Here is a 15,697-nt window from a genome sequence, read left to right as displayed (position 1 = left end):
TGTAAAAAGTTTTTATATAAAAATTAGAGAAATCACTTGAATATAATTTAGGAAATATATAACTAAAAGATTTTTACTTTATTTTTTATATCAAAAAATATTATTTATGATACTTTCCTAAATTGATTTTTGATGATGTGGACAGCTTAGAATCATTCAAAAAAAGCCTCTTTTATAAATATATATAGATTTATGACCATCATGTCGACGTTGATACTCGCTATTTGTCTATTATTTATTCACTGTATTGTCAAATACGTTTTTTAGGCGTGAGGGACGGGTAATGGAAATGAAATGGAGGCATAAGGGACGAGTAATGGTAAGAAAGGAGAAGTATGTGTAGGGCAAGAGTAAGAGAATTATTTATTTTTTAACCTAACGTTCAATTTAATAAAACGATATGACACCTTCCTAACATAAAATCAAGAGTAAAAAGCAATTTACTACTCCATATTTCTATATAGAAACCGATCACATTTATTAAGCAACGTGCCCTAAATAGTCAAAACATGAGAATTCCAAAATGGGAAACAATATTCACCTAACCTCATAAAATCCCATTTTTTCAAGCCTTAAAGCCTGGTGTCCACTCAAATTTCATGATCAGTTATTCACTTCTATTTCATCACTTTCTCTTTAATGGGTATAATTTAGCAAGGTGGCGAAGAAGAAGGGAAAAAGGGAAGGGGGAAATTGATAATGAAGTAAGAAGTCAAAGGCGAGGAGAAATGTGTAATAATTAACTTACAAACAATTGCTAATAAGAAGAAAAAGATGAGGGAGAAAGAGGAAAGAGGAGTAAGCTGACGAGAAAGGGGAAGAGAATGAGAGGAAAGAAAGGAGTGGGTTGAGGAGAAATGGGGGGATGAGGAGGAGTGGGAAGAATAACGACAAGGAATAGAGGATAGGGAGGCGGAATAATAACGGCAAGGGAAAAAAGAAAAGCATTAGTGGATGAAGAGGGGAGGATAAGGGAATAACATAAGAGAAGGGATAACAAGACGAGGAAACACATGGATAAAGATTAAGGATATGAGTACGAATGGCAAGGAGGAGGGAGAAGCATAAAGGAAGAGATACGGAAGCCACAAGAGGATGAGAAGGAATAGTTAAACGCGTAGGCGGAGGGATAAGAATAAGGATAAGGAGAAGTAGAAGAAGAGGGGCAATTTAGGTATAAGCTATGTGTAGGTGTCAAATGCACTAAGACATCAAGCCCACATCATGGCTGATGTAGAGACAAATAACGCATATGTTAATGTTGTCGATGCATTTATTGTAATGTACCTCTGAACTGTCTCCAAAAACACAGTATTCTAATTTTCTTGAAGCAAGGCTTGATCATCAAGTTTAGTTTTGAAGAACGTTTCATCGTTGTGTCCACTTCTCAATCTGTCAGTTTTAGACGTGGAGAAATAAAATGTTGCCAATGATAGTTAATAGTGTTATTGTTGCTAAGCATCAGTGTTTTCTCTAATATGGATGCCAATTTATGTGTAATTTCATAAAAAGACTAATATCTATGTTAGCAAGTTAATGGTGGTACTACACTTATCGAATTATCCATGTTTTATAGAATACTCGCAAATTTGCCCAACTCATAATAACCAGACACCTACTGAATATAGCTTCAAAAAAAAATTATATAAACATCAACCGAAAACAAGATGGCTACCTGAAAATGCAAGCGCAAAACGAGATGCACCATATAGCTTCAAAAAGCTATGTGTGCGGTGTGTGTTGATAAGCCTATGTTTTGAGTGCAAAATGTTTATAACTTTCTTAATAAATCGTGTTTAAGAATATCTATGTGTAGTTGAATATAGTCTTATATATGTGTTTACGTTACTTAACAAGCTACAACATAATACTAATATATTATGTATTCCATGTTATTGTGTTCTTTAACAATTAACCATCTAAGCAAAAGGCATAGGGTTATTCAATATCCAGGCTCTCTGCAAAGTTAAAACCGAATTCTTTACGAATGATTGTAATTTGGTTTGCACTCAATTCAACCATCAAAACAATATAATAATAATAAGAGTTTCATAGTGAACGACACTAAACATGCAAAGACAATCGAACCAAATCAAGATACACAAACATGTACATAAAACGTCTACAATTAAAATATCTTGGGGGACCATGCGCGAAGCGCGCGGTGCAACCAACTAGTTTTATATAGAAGTGGGTAATATTTTGCACTATTCCTAATTAATAGTATAGTGAATAGTTGAGAATTGCTGGGCTCGGTCAGTTTTACTTGGCTTTTTGCGAGTTGTTTTGGTGCGGTCCAATAATTTCAATCTTCAGTTCAATCCAAAAACGGTGCTCCTCTTTTGGGCCTTTTACACCCATACCTCGTCCTATGGCTTCTCCCTTTTCCCTGCTTCCTTGTCCCATCTCATTCCTTTCATTTCTCTAATCTATTTTCACACCAATTATTGTATTTTTTTCACTTTCCGTCCTCAATTTGCCCTCACCTCTATCCCAACAATCTCTACAATATTCACTCTTACAAATGAATGTTTTGCCAAAATGGGGGTTTCTCACAAAGTAATAAACAAAATAGGTGGCTTTTCTAAGTTATTACCCAAAATGGGTCCACGTTAACACCGAACCTAGCCTCGTATTCAAGTCGCTCCGACGGTAAGCGACCTTAAACAAAGTGACAATTTATGCTAACCAAACTTGTTGACCTCATTTTGAATAAAATCGCTCACGCAGTCAGCAACTTGAGCTCAAGTCGCCTTCCCCCAAAGTGTCTACCTAGTCCAGCTCAAGTCGTCTTCCCATGGCGACTTTGCTCAGTCCCAAATGTAGTTTTTTTGGCAGCTATTTTGATCTTTTTCTCAGACAAAAGTCGCTCTGGGAACGAGCGTTTTGAGCTAAAATCGTCACCCTACTAAGCGACTTGAAGCTATTTACATAGCAACCATAGAAAAAAAATGTTCTTGCCCGGAATTTTTATCCATATTTTTCTTGTTCTCATTCATTGACAACCAAGAAAATCATCCTCATCAAGAACAATAATGCACAAAACAAGACCAAAGGAAAGTTTTGAAATGAAATAACTTAAATATTACACAAACCAAATTGTTTTAACATTTGATACAAACCAAAGTAGCTTAAATGTTACACAAACTAAATTGTTTTAACATTTGATACAAACAAAAGGAGCTTAAATATTATACAAACCAAAGTGTTTTGCTTAACTAGAAACATAAAACTACACTACTATTTTCTAACTTGGCGGAGACGCCTCTTTGATCTCCTCTTTGATCTCCTTGGTTGAGACGATGATCCTTCCTCATTTTCCGCTTCTTGGATGGGAGATAGATGAGTAATGTGGTCCACTTGTGTTTTAGCATGAGTTGGACTTGGTGAGGAATGTTTGGTGGTTGGATGAGATGTCCAAAATGTGCACTTTCCAAACAATTAAGAAATGTATTTTGCATGTCAAGTAGAAAATTTCTATAGCTAGGATCCATTGTAGGTGGCATATTTGACATGTAGTCGGTCACTTGATGGTAGATATATGAATAACCATCCGCAAGAGTGTCCAAGTCCGCTGCACTAGGATTGTAGTGATGCTCATGGAGGTATTTGTCAGTTAAGATCCAATTTTAAGGACTAACAATCCGACGAGTGTGCTTCCGATACCATATCATGTATGGATCATGGTGTGACATGAAACCACCATAAGGAATTTCTCTACCCAACATTTTTTCCTTCCTATTATCCCACTCATTCAAATAAATGGAGAACTCAGTTGCATAGTCCCTTGTCTTGCCTCGTCTATCAGTTTTATGAAGTAAAGGCTCGGTGTTACAATTGGGAGGTATTGTTGGATGCCATCCAAATTGCCTAACAACCCTATTAGGTAGGTGCATCTCGATAATCTCGAAGCATATCAAAGGGGATTCAAAAACCCACTCCTCCTCATCCTCATGGCAAATATCGGTAAGATATTGTAGGGTCTCTTGTGTATAAGGTTGCCAAGTGAATTGTGTTTCAATCAATTTATCAAACATATCTCTATATGTCACAAGACCAAGCCTATGATCCTTATACTTACGATCCACCCTCAACCATGTACACCCTAAGGGATCCTTTCCCGCTACCATTTGGGAGCCTAGAGGATAGACTTCTCCCTCGTTCTCTACAAGATGTGACCTAACAATTTCGGGACGACCTACAACAATACGTTCCAAAGCCCAAACTGAAGGAGAACAATTGGCCCAGATATTTCACTCTTCCCTCTTTTAGAAGCACCACACAAATTTCTATATAAACATGATAGTGGATCAGAGCCCCACCTATACTAATCAATTTCATCTAAATTAGCCAACAAAGGTAATAAAATGATACAAACCTCATTACCGCTTTTATCGGGAAAGATGATTGTCCCGATCAAATAGAGAATATAGGCACGAATATGCTTATGGAGCCTATCATCGTCAGCATCTTGTGGTAAACCGGAGAAATTACCACTTAACCATGTCAATTTCAAACCTAAGTCTTTTAACTCAGTTGATGATGGCCTTAATCCCAATAGTTGCTCACACAAAGCGGGCCAATAGTGGTCACTTCTACCGGTGACCACCTTACCACTTACCTGTAAACCAAATAAAACATTCACATATTGTAAAGTCACGGTTGCTTCACCAATAGGAAAGTGAAATGTGTGAGTCTCCTCCCTCCACCTCTGAACCAATGCGGTAATCAAATCCGGATCAACATACAAAAAACAAAACAGATGAACTTCGTAAAACTGAGTATCTTTGATAAAAGCTCTAACCCTAGGATGAACATAAAACTCATCTTTTGCTTTCAAGTGTACCCTACATTTCAACGGACCGTGATCCTGCATTAGACATAGTAAGGTAAGAAATAAATCTCACACTTTTATAATTTAAAAAGAATAAAATAATGAATAAAAACATATAAAAAAAATAACTAACCACCCCATTCCATATAGATTCACTTCGGTGGCCCGCTTGTAATGTAAGAAGTTCGGGGTTAAGTGGACCCGGATCCATGAGACCTGCAACAGAAATAAAGGTAAGTCCTTTATAATTTAATAAGCAACAAATAATTAATTAATAATGTAGATACCCGTATCCGTCGATATTGGAATTTATAGAGAACCCGACAAACACCCGATGATGATAGGACACATGTATTCTTTAGTTGTCATCGTCATTATTTGGAGCTCGTTTTACGAGGTAGAATGGGCGTCGTCGATGAAGTATTTTATTAATTTAAATGATATTTAAATTAATGTTTTTTTAGTGAGTTCATTTTATTAATTTAAATGATATTTAAATTAAAGTCTTTTTTTAAGGTAAATTCAATTTATTATATTTTATTTTGAATTTATTTTCTTAAGTTTATTTTATTGAAAATAAAATAAATATTTGATTTGAAAAATCATTTTATGAGTATATTTGATTTGAAAAGTCATTTATTTCAATTTATTAATTGATTTGAAAAATCGATTTTAAAAGCGAAGAAAACTCGTTTTTAAGCATGTTTTTGAGCTCGGTTTTAGCTCGGTTTTTGAGCCCGTTTTCTTTGCAAATTGGCACGAATATCAAGTACACTAACCCACCTAGACCAATACCCATCCACCCTTGTTCGAACCCCCCATACCACGGCCCAAATCCTCGTCCCAAACCCCTCACAAGCAGCCCGCAAGCAACCGAGCCCCCCCTGTTTTGGCAGCCAATTCGCGAGCCCAAACCCGCTCCAAACACTACCAAGACCCGTGCCCATTAACCCTAACCCATACCCTAGTATCCTACCCATATTATCCTAACTTAACCACCAAGAAAACCCCCCTCAAACCCTCACAAAAGCTGCTGGACAGCAGCCATACGGGATGAAGCCCGATTGCCTCTCCCTCTCTTTTACCCTATTTTAACTCCTTATAAATACCACCCCTTCACCATACATTCATTCCTCTAAGTTCTCCATACATCCAACCATCAACCCACATGCTAAATTACAACTTTGACGAAGTTAGTTTAGTTGCATCTAAAACGACATAGAAATTGTTGTCACATGATAGGGTTAAAACAACGTTTGCATATCATACATCGTAGTAGCTATGACCTTGTTTGAAATCCGACACTTGACTTAGTAGAGGCCGTTATTGACGGGCGGGGTTGGGTGTCCTTATGGGCTTCCCAACACGTACCCTCACCCCTTACTCAAGATCTATGGTTTGTGGATCCGTCTAAATACCATTGGATTACGAGAGTCATTCAAATCGAGTGATATAGGGTACAAGTCTTTATCTTTAATCACTCGTAGTCGATTGGCTTTATGCTTTTCGATGAAAGGTGTAAAGTTGAATTGAACGGTTCCAAGTTCCCAAAAAACTTGGTGGCGACTCTAATTTGTCTTAATTCGATTCGAAAGAACCTCGAGTCGATTATGCCTAGTGTGGATCCCGCGGACGCAGTTCCCGAGGGCCTTGTCCACAGTTTGGCGACTCCACTGGGGAAAAGAGGACTAGTTACACTGTGTTTCTAGGGTCTTTTCCTCCGAGGTGAAACTTGAAAAGAAAGTGTTGGAAAGTAAAACATTACTCATAGTGCTACGATTCATGCATAAACCCTTAAGGACTTGCCCGGGCCGTCCCAGCGTTTCTTCGTGATGCGTGGGGGGCGACGTCCCACTATGCTAGGAAGCTGCACATTGCTCGCTTCCACTTCGCCTCGCGTGTTTCTTGAGGGTGGGGACGATCTTCTAGGTACTTTACCTTAAGACACCTCGCTCTATAAGACCGCAAAAGGATGGAGGGCATAGACCTTCTTGTAGAAGACTTGTCGAGACTTAGAGATGTCTAGGAGCATACATCCTTATAACATGAGAATGACAATGTGCAATGTGTTTTCCCGAGTCTTGTTTTTTCGAAAATTCCCATGTCCTTTTCAAAACCGAACTTTTGAACAACTTATTTTCAAAATAGCATGATTTCAAAAACGCGGAACGCTGCCCAAATAGGACTAGAATTTTTCGGCCCAAATGAGCTTTTATAGCCGGCATGCTGCCCATTTCAAATCTCATTTTCGAATCAATCTTTCGTTTTTTTTAAAACCAATCCAAAATGTTTCTCGAACCTCAACCAAGCATGAAATGCGTCAAGTCGTGTCCGGGTCATGGCCGTGTTAGGCCGGGTGTGTTTCGTTCTAAGAGTCTAGAACACGACCTTGTTGGGTCACCCAAGCTCACCTCTTGGGCTTCGAGTCATGTTGGTCGACCTTTTGGTCTAGGATAATCCACAAAAAACGTCCAAGCTAGGCCCTTTAGGACGTTTCACTCAAACCCATGGGCTATGTTAGCCCAATCACGGGTTTAGTCACACCAAGTCCAGTTTAGAATCGAGTTATGACAGTTTGAGTCATGTCGTTTTGTCGAGTCTAAAATGAACCAATGTCTAAATCAAACCGTGAGTCGAACCCTTTGTTTAGTCAGTCTCAAGTCGAGTCTTTGTTTGAGTCAAGTTGGGGTCGTGTCCTTAAGTGTGCAGGGGCTCTTACTTTAAATATTGACTCAGTACGGGGTTTTCTTGTAGAAAGGCCGCCAAAAACCCGACGCCAAGCAATGGAAGATGCTATCAACAAACTCACCGAGGCCGTGAACCTCATGATGACCCGAATGGATGCAATCGAATCTAAGCTGGGTGAAGATTCCCCTCCATCTATCCCACCTATGACTGATCTGGAGAAACGGTTCAAGTTCATCGAAGACCGTTTGAAACTCTCCCAGGGGAAGAACATTCACTATGAAAATGCTAGGGCCTATGCCCCAGTTCAGGATAAGTTGCCCACGAACATGGTACTCACTGACATCCCAAAGTTTAAGGGCACAGAAGATCCAGTCCACCATGTTAAGGCCTATAAGGGGTACTTAGCACTGAAGGGAGTGCCTGCTGACATGCTCTCTGAAATTTTCGCTCAATCTCTGGATGAACACCCGAAGGCGTGGTTCTATAATCTGGACCTTAAGAACTTCCCCACTTTCGAAGATATTACGGTGGAGTTCTGTAAGCACTATGCTGACAATGTTGAGATTCAAACCAACATAAGAACTTTGGAGGTGATGACGCAAAAAGAGAAAGAGGGCTTTACTGAATTCCTCGCAAGATGGCGCGCTGAAAGCGTGAAGATAGCTAAGAAGCCTGATGAAGTTGAAATGGTAGATAAGTTCGTGAAGAATTTACGACCTGTTTACCGTAATGCTCTGAAATACCAGAATTTTGGTTCTTTCAAAGAATTGATAAGGATCGGGATAAAGGTAGAGGACGATGTCCGAATTGCTGAAACTGAGAAGCCAAAGGGGTACCAAGGGGCTTCATCGTCTAAGGGTAAGACCCCAGCAACGTCCCATATTGATGAAGCCATCAATCTCTTAGATGGACAGTCAAAAAGGCCTCCGCGCCAAGCTCCTAGGGCATTCACCGATATCGGATGCACTTATACATACGCTCTCCAAAGGCTCATAGCCCAAGGAAAGCTGAAACCTATTGGTCCGACTCCGGACCCTCCCGCTGATCAACAAGGTAAATGGTATAAACCAAATGCCTATTGTGCCTTTCATCAAGGGAAAGGCCATGATACTGAAAGGTGCTATCGACTGAAGCACGAAATCCAAGACATGATTGAGAATGGAACACTCCCGATCCCAGCTGTCAAACCCAATAACATCTCCAATCCATTTGCCGATCACGCCAACTTTGTTTCTGTCGAAGACAATGTCGATTATTCCCATCTTATCCGCCCATGTCACTGGAAAGGAGTGTTTATCGGGAATATATTTGTGGATTGCTCTGAATTCTTGCCAAGCCCGAAGAATGAAATTCGAGTCGGGAGTCTTGCCCTAGAATGTACTCCTCTCATTAACGAAGTTAATAAAAGACAATTGGATTCACCAACCTTCATCATTGGCGTAGATCCTCAGAGGACTACCTCGGGATGGAGGCAAACCATCACAGGGATCAAGGATAAGAGCCAAGCATCTAAGTTGACAACTGAACAAGGGAAAACTCAAAACCAGATTTGAAAATTATGAGTCGGGATCTATTTTCTTATCTTAATCGAGTCGAGTCTAGGACTTTCTTTTCTTGAATTTGAGTCGTTTTTTCCGCGATGACCTAGGGTATGTCCTAGTAGTCGTTCCATCGAGTCTGTTAAGCATTTGTCATTCCAATAAAAAGTTCCAGTTTCGTTTCCAAATATGTCTTGTTTCCAATCCTCCATCACACTCAAAGCATGATAAAATGCACAACACACTCAAAGGCATCCCTGGGGTAGAAATATATCCCGTTTCAAAATGTAAGGTACAATAGGATCCCGTGTTTGATTCCTTTACCTATTCCATGTCTCGCGGTAGAAAACCTCCATCAGAACCAGTGCTTAGGACAAGCTTTTAGATGATTCTATGACGAACCCGAACTGGCTCCTTGTTTCCCCTATCGATGACGGAAGGCAAGCCTTTTCTCCACAAAATCATCCCATCTCGAAGAGAGAAGATATCAACCCGTTCTAACAAGGACTTGTTAGTTCTTACCCAAATTAGTTGGCGAAGCCCAGTTTTCAAGGTGTATCCATTTATGACTAAGAGAATGAATAGAATATCATTTTCAAAGAGAGAAAAAAGATGAAAAAGAATGAAAAATGAGAAAAAGAGAAAAATTGGAAAAATGAAAAAAAAATGAAAGAAGAAAAAAGAAAAAAAAAAGAGATGAAAGAAAAAGAAAAAAGAAAAAAAGATGTTGAAGTTATTGCAGAATGCTTTTTGGTTGAAAGTCGAAGTTACGGAAGCCAGAATTCAAGTCAAGTACCCATAGTTGAGGTTCAATGGGCGAAGCCCAAAAGCATAAGTAGTGACCTCTTTACCCTCTAAGTCCTTCCTGAGACGGTTACAAAGGGATAGTCGGGAATTTTGAGAATCATTCCGCTTGTGCTGTTACACCCAGCCTTTAGGGACCAGATATGGAGATTTGAACCCACATTGTTTTCCAACCCATTTGCACTCGGGTTTCATCAAACCCGAGACACCATTTCCAACCACATCAGAAGCCATATCCCTTGGCCTTAGCACCACAAAACAAACCTTCAGAATGATGGTCAACCATTCCAACTTTTAATTACCAAGCTCCACATCCCAAAGGATCCAAGCCTTTTACACCTAACCCCAGACACAGGATTTAACGGTACCTTACAGGCTAGAATGGGATATGACATGATACCTTAGGTGAAACCATCGAGTGTGTACACACAATCAAAATGCCAAGTTTATGCACCAAGATCGAACTACGTCGGATTTGATTTCGCTCCACGCGAATACGTAGGCAGTCCTTCAGAATAAGGGATTCAATCCACTCATCAACCAAGTTGTCATCTTGTCGGTTCCTTATGGGTCCTAACCAAGTCCAAATGAAGCTACCTTTGTTTGAGTCGGTCTTAGCACTCGATGTAGGCTAGGATAAGGATATAGGTTCAGATGAGTAGTGTCAAGTCTCGGAATGAGCTTTATCTAACGGTGTAAGCAAAGATGCTCAGTCAGATAGATGTGGGTTTGTGTTGGGAACAGAAAATATGAAAAACCCGCTGAAAAGAATGAAGGCGTGGAAGAAAAATAGTAAAAGCCCGCTGAAAAGAAAGAAGGCGGTGGCAAGAAATGATGAAAACTCGCTGAAAAGAAAGAAGGCGAGGAGAAGAGTGACATAATGTTCCCAACAAGAGTGATGTGTGATGTCTAAGTGTTCTCAAAAAATTAGTCTGTGTTTAGTGTCCGGGCGAAGCCAACGTTGTTGCTCCGTGAGTTTAATCCACCTTGTCAATGCCAAGTGGTCTTGATTCCCATGTGCCCTTGGGAGCACGCCCATGCCATACGATATCCCTGTCTCAAGTTCGACGACCTTGTGATTCCCATTTGCCATCTTTTGGCGCCGGAACGGCCAATTTACATTTCTACCCCCAACAAGTCAATAATTGAATTAAAGCCCGTGCATACTTACGGTTTTTATTTTCCTTTTTTGTTTTACGGTAGCAGGCTACGCCCACGTTGTTTACAGGTCATACGGAGTGTCTGAGTCGTATTTCATGCTCACCCATCAAGGTTCGATTTCAAAAAATTTCAAAATTTCAAAATTTCAAAAACTTTTTGCGAATTGTGGATAGATGATCCAAGTAGTGGAATCTTTGTGGGTCGATGATCCAATCCTTCGAAATTCAAAATTCAAAATTCAAATTCAATTTTTGAAGGGTCGATGGCCCAAATATTCAAAATTTTCAAATTCAATTTTCGGGTCGATGACCCAATATTTCAAATGATCCAATTTTAAGATCAATGATCCAAATGTGCTTATGTGATGATTATTGCTTGTACATTTTCTATGTTTCCAATATAGCAGGATATGCTTCAACTGGGGGCTCTAAAGTCTTCGACTTTAGAGCCATTGCAAACTGGGGGCTCTGAAGCCGTTGGCTTCAGAGACCATTATCAAGATGTAAAGGATGGCATCCACCAAGAATTCAATTCAATACAAGAGTATGAAATGGAAGAATTCCGCAGCTGAAAGCAAATGATGAAAGTGGCGGCAACCTCCTCGGAAAGTCCCGTCCCGTTTGAGCACCTGCCAGCAGATGACAAGCTTTGGGCAAGTGTCAACAGATGATGAATTTTGGACAAATGCCAGCAGATGATAAACTTTGGGCATGTGTCAGCAGTGGCCGAACTACGACGCGGGTTTGATTCCGTCAGAAACGGATACGTAGGCGCCTAAGGATAAGGCTCAATCCACCATTTATGCAATTTATGGGTCGATGACCATCGATGATATTTCGAAGCAACAGAAGCAAGAGTCAACCCCAACGAAGTTTCAGGTATGATCTCTTCTTATGGTCAAGTAGCTTATATACGCAAGTCTAATGGACTATAAACGACCCGTGAAATCCTCGGGTCGAGAGGGACCTGGGGTATACTTTGACTTTCGCCTTGTCCAAGCCTCAGTCAAAGTGGGGGCTCTGTAGATACCCGTATCCGTCGATATTGGAATTTATAGAGAACCCGACAAACACCCGATGATGATAGGACACATGTATTCTTTAGTTGTCATCGTCATTATTTGGAGCTCGTTTTACGAGGTAGAATGGGCGTCGTCGATGAAGTATTTTATTAATTTAAATGATATTTAAATTAATGTTTTTTTTAGTGAGTTCATTTTATTAATTTAAATGATATTTAAATTAAAGTCTTTTTTTAAGGTAAATTCAATTTATTATATTTTATTTTGAATTTATTTTCTTAAGTTTATTTTATTGAAAATAAAATAAATATTTGATTTGAAAAATCATTTTATGAGTATATTTGATTTGAAAAGTCATTTATTTCAATTTATTAATTGATTTGAAAAATCGATTTTAAAAGCGAAGAAAACTCGTTTTTAAGCATGTTTTTGAGCTCGGTTTTAGCTCGGTTTTTGAGCCCGTTTTCTTTGCAAATTGGCACGAATATCAAGTACACTAACCCACCTAGACCAATACCCATCCACCCTTGTTCGAACCCCCCATACCACGGCCCAAATCCTCGTCCCAAACCCCTCACAAGCAGCCCGCAAGCAACCGAGCCCCCCTGTTTTGGCAGCCAATTCGCGAACCCAAACCCGCTCCAAACACTACCAAGACCCGTACCCATTAACCCTAACCCATACCCTAGTATCCTACCCATATTATCCTAACTTAACCACCAAGAAAACCCCCCTCAAACCCTCACAAAAGCTGCTGGACAGCAGCCATACGGGATGAAGCCCGATTGCCTCTCCCTCTCTTTTACCCTATTTTAACTCCTTATAAATACCACCCCTTCACCATACATTCATTCCTCTAAGTTCTCCATACATCCAACCATCAACCCACATGCTAAATTACAACTTTGACGAAGTTAGTTTAGTTGCATCTAAAACGACATAGAAATTGTTGTCACATGATAGGGTTAAAACAACGTTTGCATATCATACATCGTAGTAGCTATGACCTTGTTTGAAATCCAACACTTGACTTAGTAGAGGCCGTTATTGACGGGCGGGGTTGGGTGTCCTTATGGGCTTCCCAACACGTACCCTCACCCCTTACTCAAGATCTATGGTTTGTGGATCCGTCTAAATACCATTGGATTACGAGAGTCATTCAAATCGAGTGATATAGGGTACAAGTCTTTATCTTTAATCACTCGTAGTCGATTGGCTTTATGCTTTTCGATGAAAGGTGTAAAGTTGACTTGAACGGTTCCAAGTTCCCAAAAAACTTGGTGGCGACTCTAATTTGTCTTAATTCGATTCGAAAGAACCTCGAGTCGATTATGCCTAGTGTGGATCCCGCGGACGCAGTTCCCGAGGGCCTTGTCCACAAATAAATATACTATATATATAAAAATTTACCCGGAAGAACCAACAATTTCATGATTTTTAAGAGGACATCCACGCTTGTTGTGTCATTTTTTTACGACATAGGGTGCATGTATTTTTTCTTTTCGTTTGACCCTTGCCCATCTCATTACGAATCCTTTTGGACTTTGGACGACCATGTCCCTTCTTCAATGACATGTCTGGTAATACATGCTAACCAACCCAATTAGGCCAATGACGTTCATCAGGAACCGGATAAAAGTTTGGCTTGTAAGAACCCAAATATTCCCCACAAGTAAAATACAGGTCAATAAATTGGTCCATGGTTAGATTGTAGGTTCTACAAACTGCAGCAACATGAGAACATGGGAAATGGTAGATCTGAAACTTGTTGCAAGTACAAGTTCTTTTAGACAAGTTAACAGTATGTCTATGTCCACCCTTTCCTGCTGTCCTTTGACCTCTCCTAGTTTTAACTTGGTAGACACCGGTCTCTGAATTAAAGGGCTCAACCTTATGATGTGCTGCTTTTTCAAAATTATTTTCAACATGCTTGGTGACTACGGGTGAAATCTTCAAACCCTCCATTATTCTAGCCTTAGCAAATTCACGCCTTTGGACAAATTAAGAATTTACTCTAAAAATTGTGACTTTGACAAGAGCAGTGATAGGTAAGAAACGAGCTCCCTTTAGCACATTATTAAAAACCTCAGCCAAATTAGTTGTCTTGATTCCATATCTAAGGGCACCACCATGACACATTGACCACTTTGACAAAGGTAATTTATCTAAGTCTGCCCTTGCTTGTACATTAAGGTCATTGATCTTTGTTAAACCAATATTAAACTTGATGGATTGATGCTGAAAAGCTGTCCAACTAAACAAGTCTTTCAACGCCTTATTTTTGAACTTTGAATTGATGTTGGATGCATGGTGTCTTATACAAAACCTATGATATGCAAATGGTTCCTCCCACGCACTCCCATTTCCATTCATGGCTTTCATGATGCCTGGATGCCTGTCAGATATTACACAAAGACCACTTCGTTGTGTAACCAAACATCTTATACATGCCATAAACCAAGACCATGTCTCCGTAGTCTCCAATTCAACAATGGCAAAAGCAAGAGGATATAGTTAATCATTGGGCATCAACACCCATAGCAATCATAAGCACACCTTTATACTTGCCATACAAATGAGTCCTATCAATTGTAATTATAGGGCGACAATGAGGGAATCCCTTGATTGATGCTCCAAAACCCCAAAATACCCGGCCAAATATCACAACATTTGGATCATTAGTTAGATAATTTACAAATTGAACAACAGTACCGGGATTAGCTTCCTTCAGAGCTTCAAATAATCGAGGAAGCAACTGGTATGATAACTCCCAATCACCAAATATGTCGGCAAGAGCTTTTGTTTAGCTTTACATGCCTTCATATAAGTGATATTGTAGTTATATTTATCAATTTTTATTTCAATAATTGCATTTACCGTCAACCCCCAGTCTGCCTCCACAATATTCCTAATGGCATTACTAATGAAAGTTCTTCGCAAGTTTCGGTGGTCTATAGGCATGGTGTCTCCTACACATGATGTCTCATGACCACCATTGTATATCACAATAGTAAATGCATCGGAAATCAATTTTTTTTTGGTGGCTCTTATTGTCCAACTACATGATGTAGGTCTTCTCCCACATTTGTATGTCACAATGTGAGGCTTTGACTCATGAATTTTGAAACTTTGATCCACCCTCAAATTATACGATGTAATTGCTTCCGTCAAAGATCTCTTATTAGGAAATGTTTGACCAACAAAAAACTCTCCCCTAACATTATATGGGACAACATTTTTCCAATTAGCCCAATTATTCCCTTGTATTTCATCAAATTTAGAAATACTAGTGAATTCCGGATTTGGGGCCGTGGAAGACACATGATCAATGTCTTCCTCATCCTCATCATCCTCATCACTAGAATTCTCTAGTCTTAAATCAACATCATCCTCAACTTCATCCCCTTCAATATTATCGTCCCCTACCTCTACTCCGACATTATTTGTTAACAATGACACATACCGATCATCACTCCCTAAGCCTTGTACATTATGCGATGGTGACATAAAATTATTGAGAAAGAGATTATTGTCATTTAACATCCTAGTAAAAGACACATTCGGTACTACATTTGCATTAATCACTTGAGGTTGTGTAGACACCTCATTTCTGCACCTCCCGCAAACCACCCGGTGATGATTGGGCCGCAT

General features: G+C 39.6%; 1 protein-coding gene across 1 annotated transcript; it reads right to left on the bottom strand.

The window, feature by feature from the left end:
- Positions 1-3,629: 3,629 nt before the first annotated feature.
- Positions 3,630-14,011, bottom strand: LOC141638474 (serine/threonine-protein phosphatase 7 long form homolog). Its single transcript, XM_074447889.1, has 5 exons — positions 13,642-14,011; positions 4,968-5,050; positions 4,718-4,870; positions 4,387-4,621; positions 3,630-4,198 (listed from the first exon to the last, which is right to left on the bottom strand). The coding sequence occupies exons 1-5, from the start codon at positions 14,009-14,011 to the stop codon at positions 3,630-3,632; spliced, it is 1,410 nt and encodes a 469-aa protein (XP_074303990.1).
- Positions 14,012-15,697: the final 1,686 nt, after the last annotated feature.

This window comes from Silene latifolia, chromosome 2 (assembly GCF_048544455.1).
Source record: "Silene latifolia isolate original U9 population chromosome 2, ASM4854445v1, whole genome shotgun sequence".
In the NCBI taxonomy this organism is placed as follows: domain Eukaryota; kingdom Viridiplantae; phylum Streptophyta; class Magnoliopsida; order Caryophyllales; family Caryophyllaceae; genus Silene; species Silene latifolia.
Note: the sequence above shows the minus strand (reverse complement) of the source record. Positions and strands in the feature narration are given on the sequence as shown.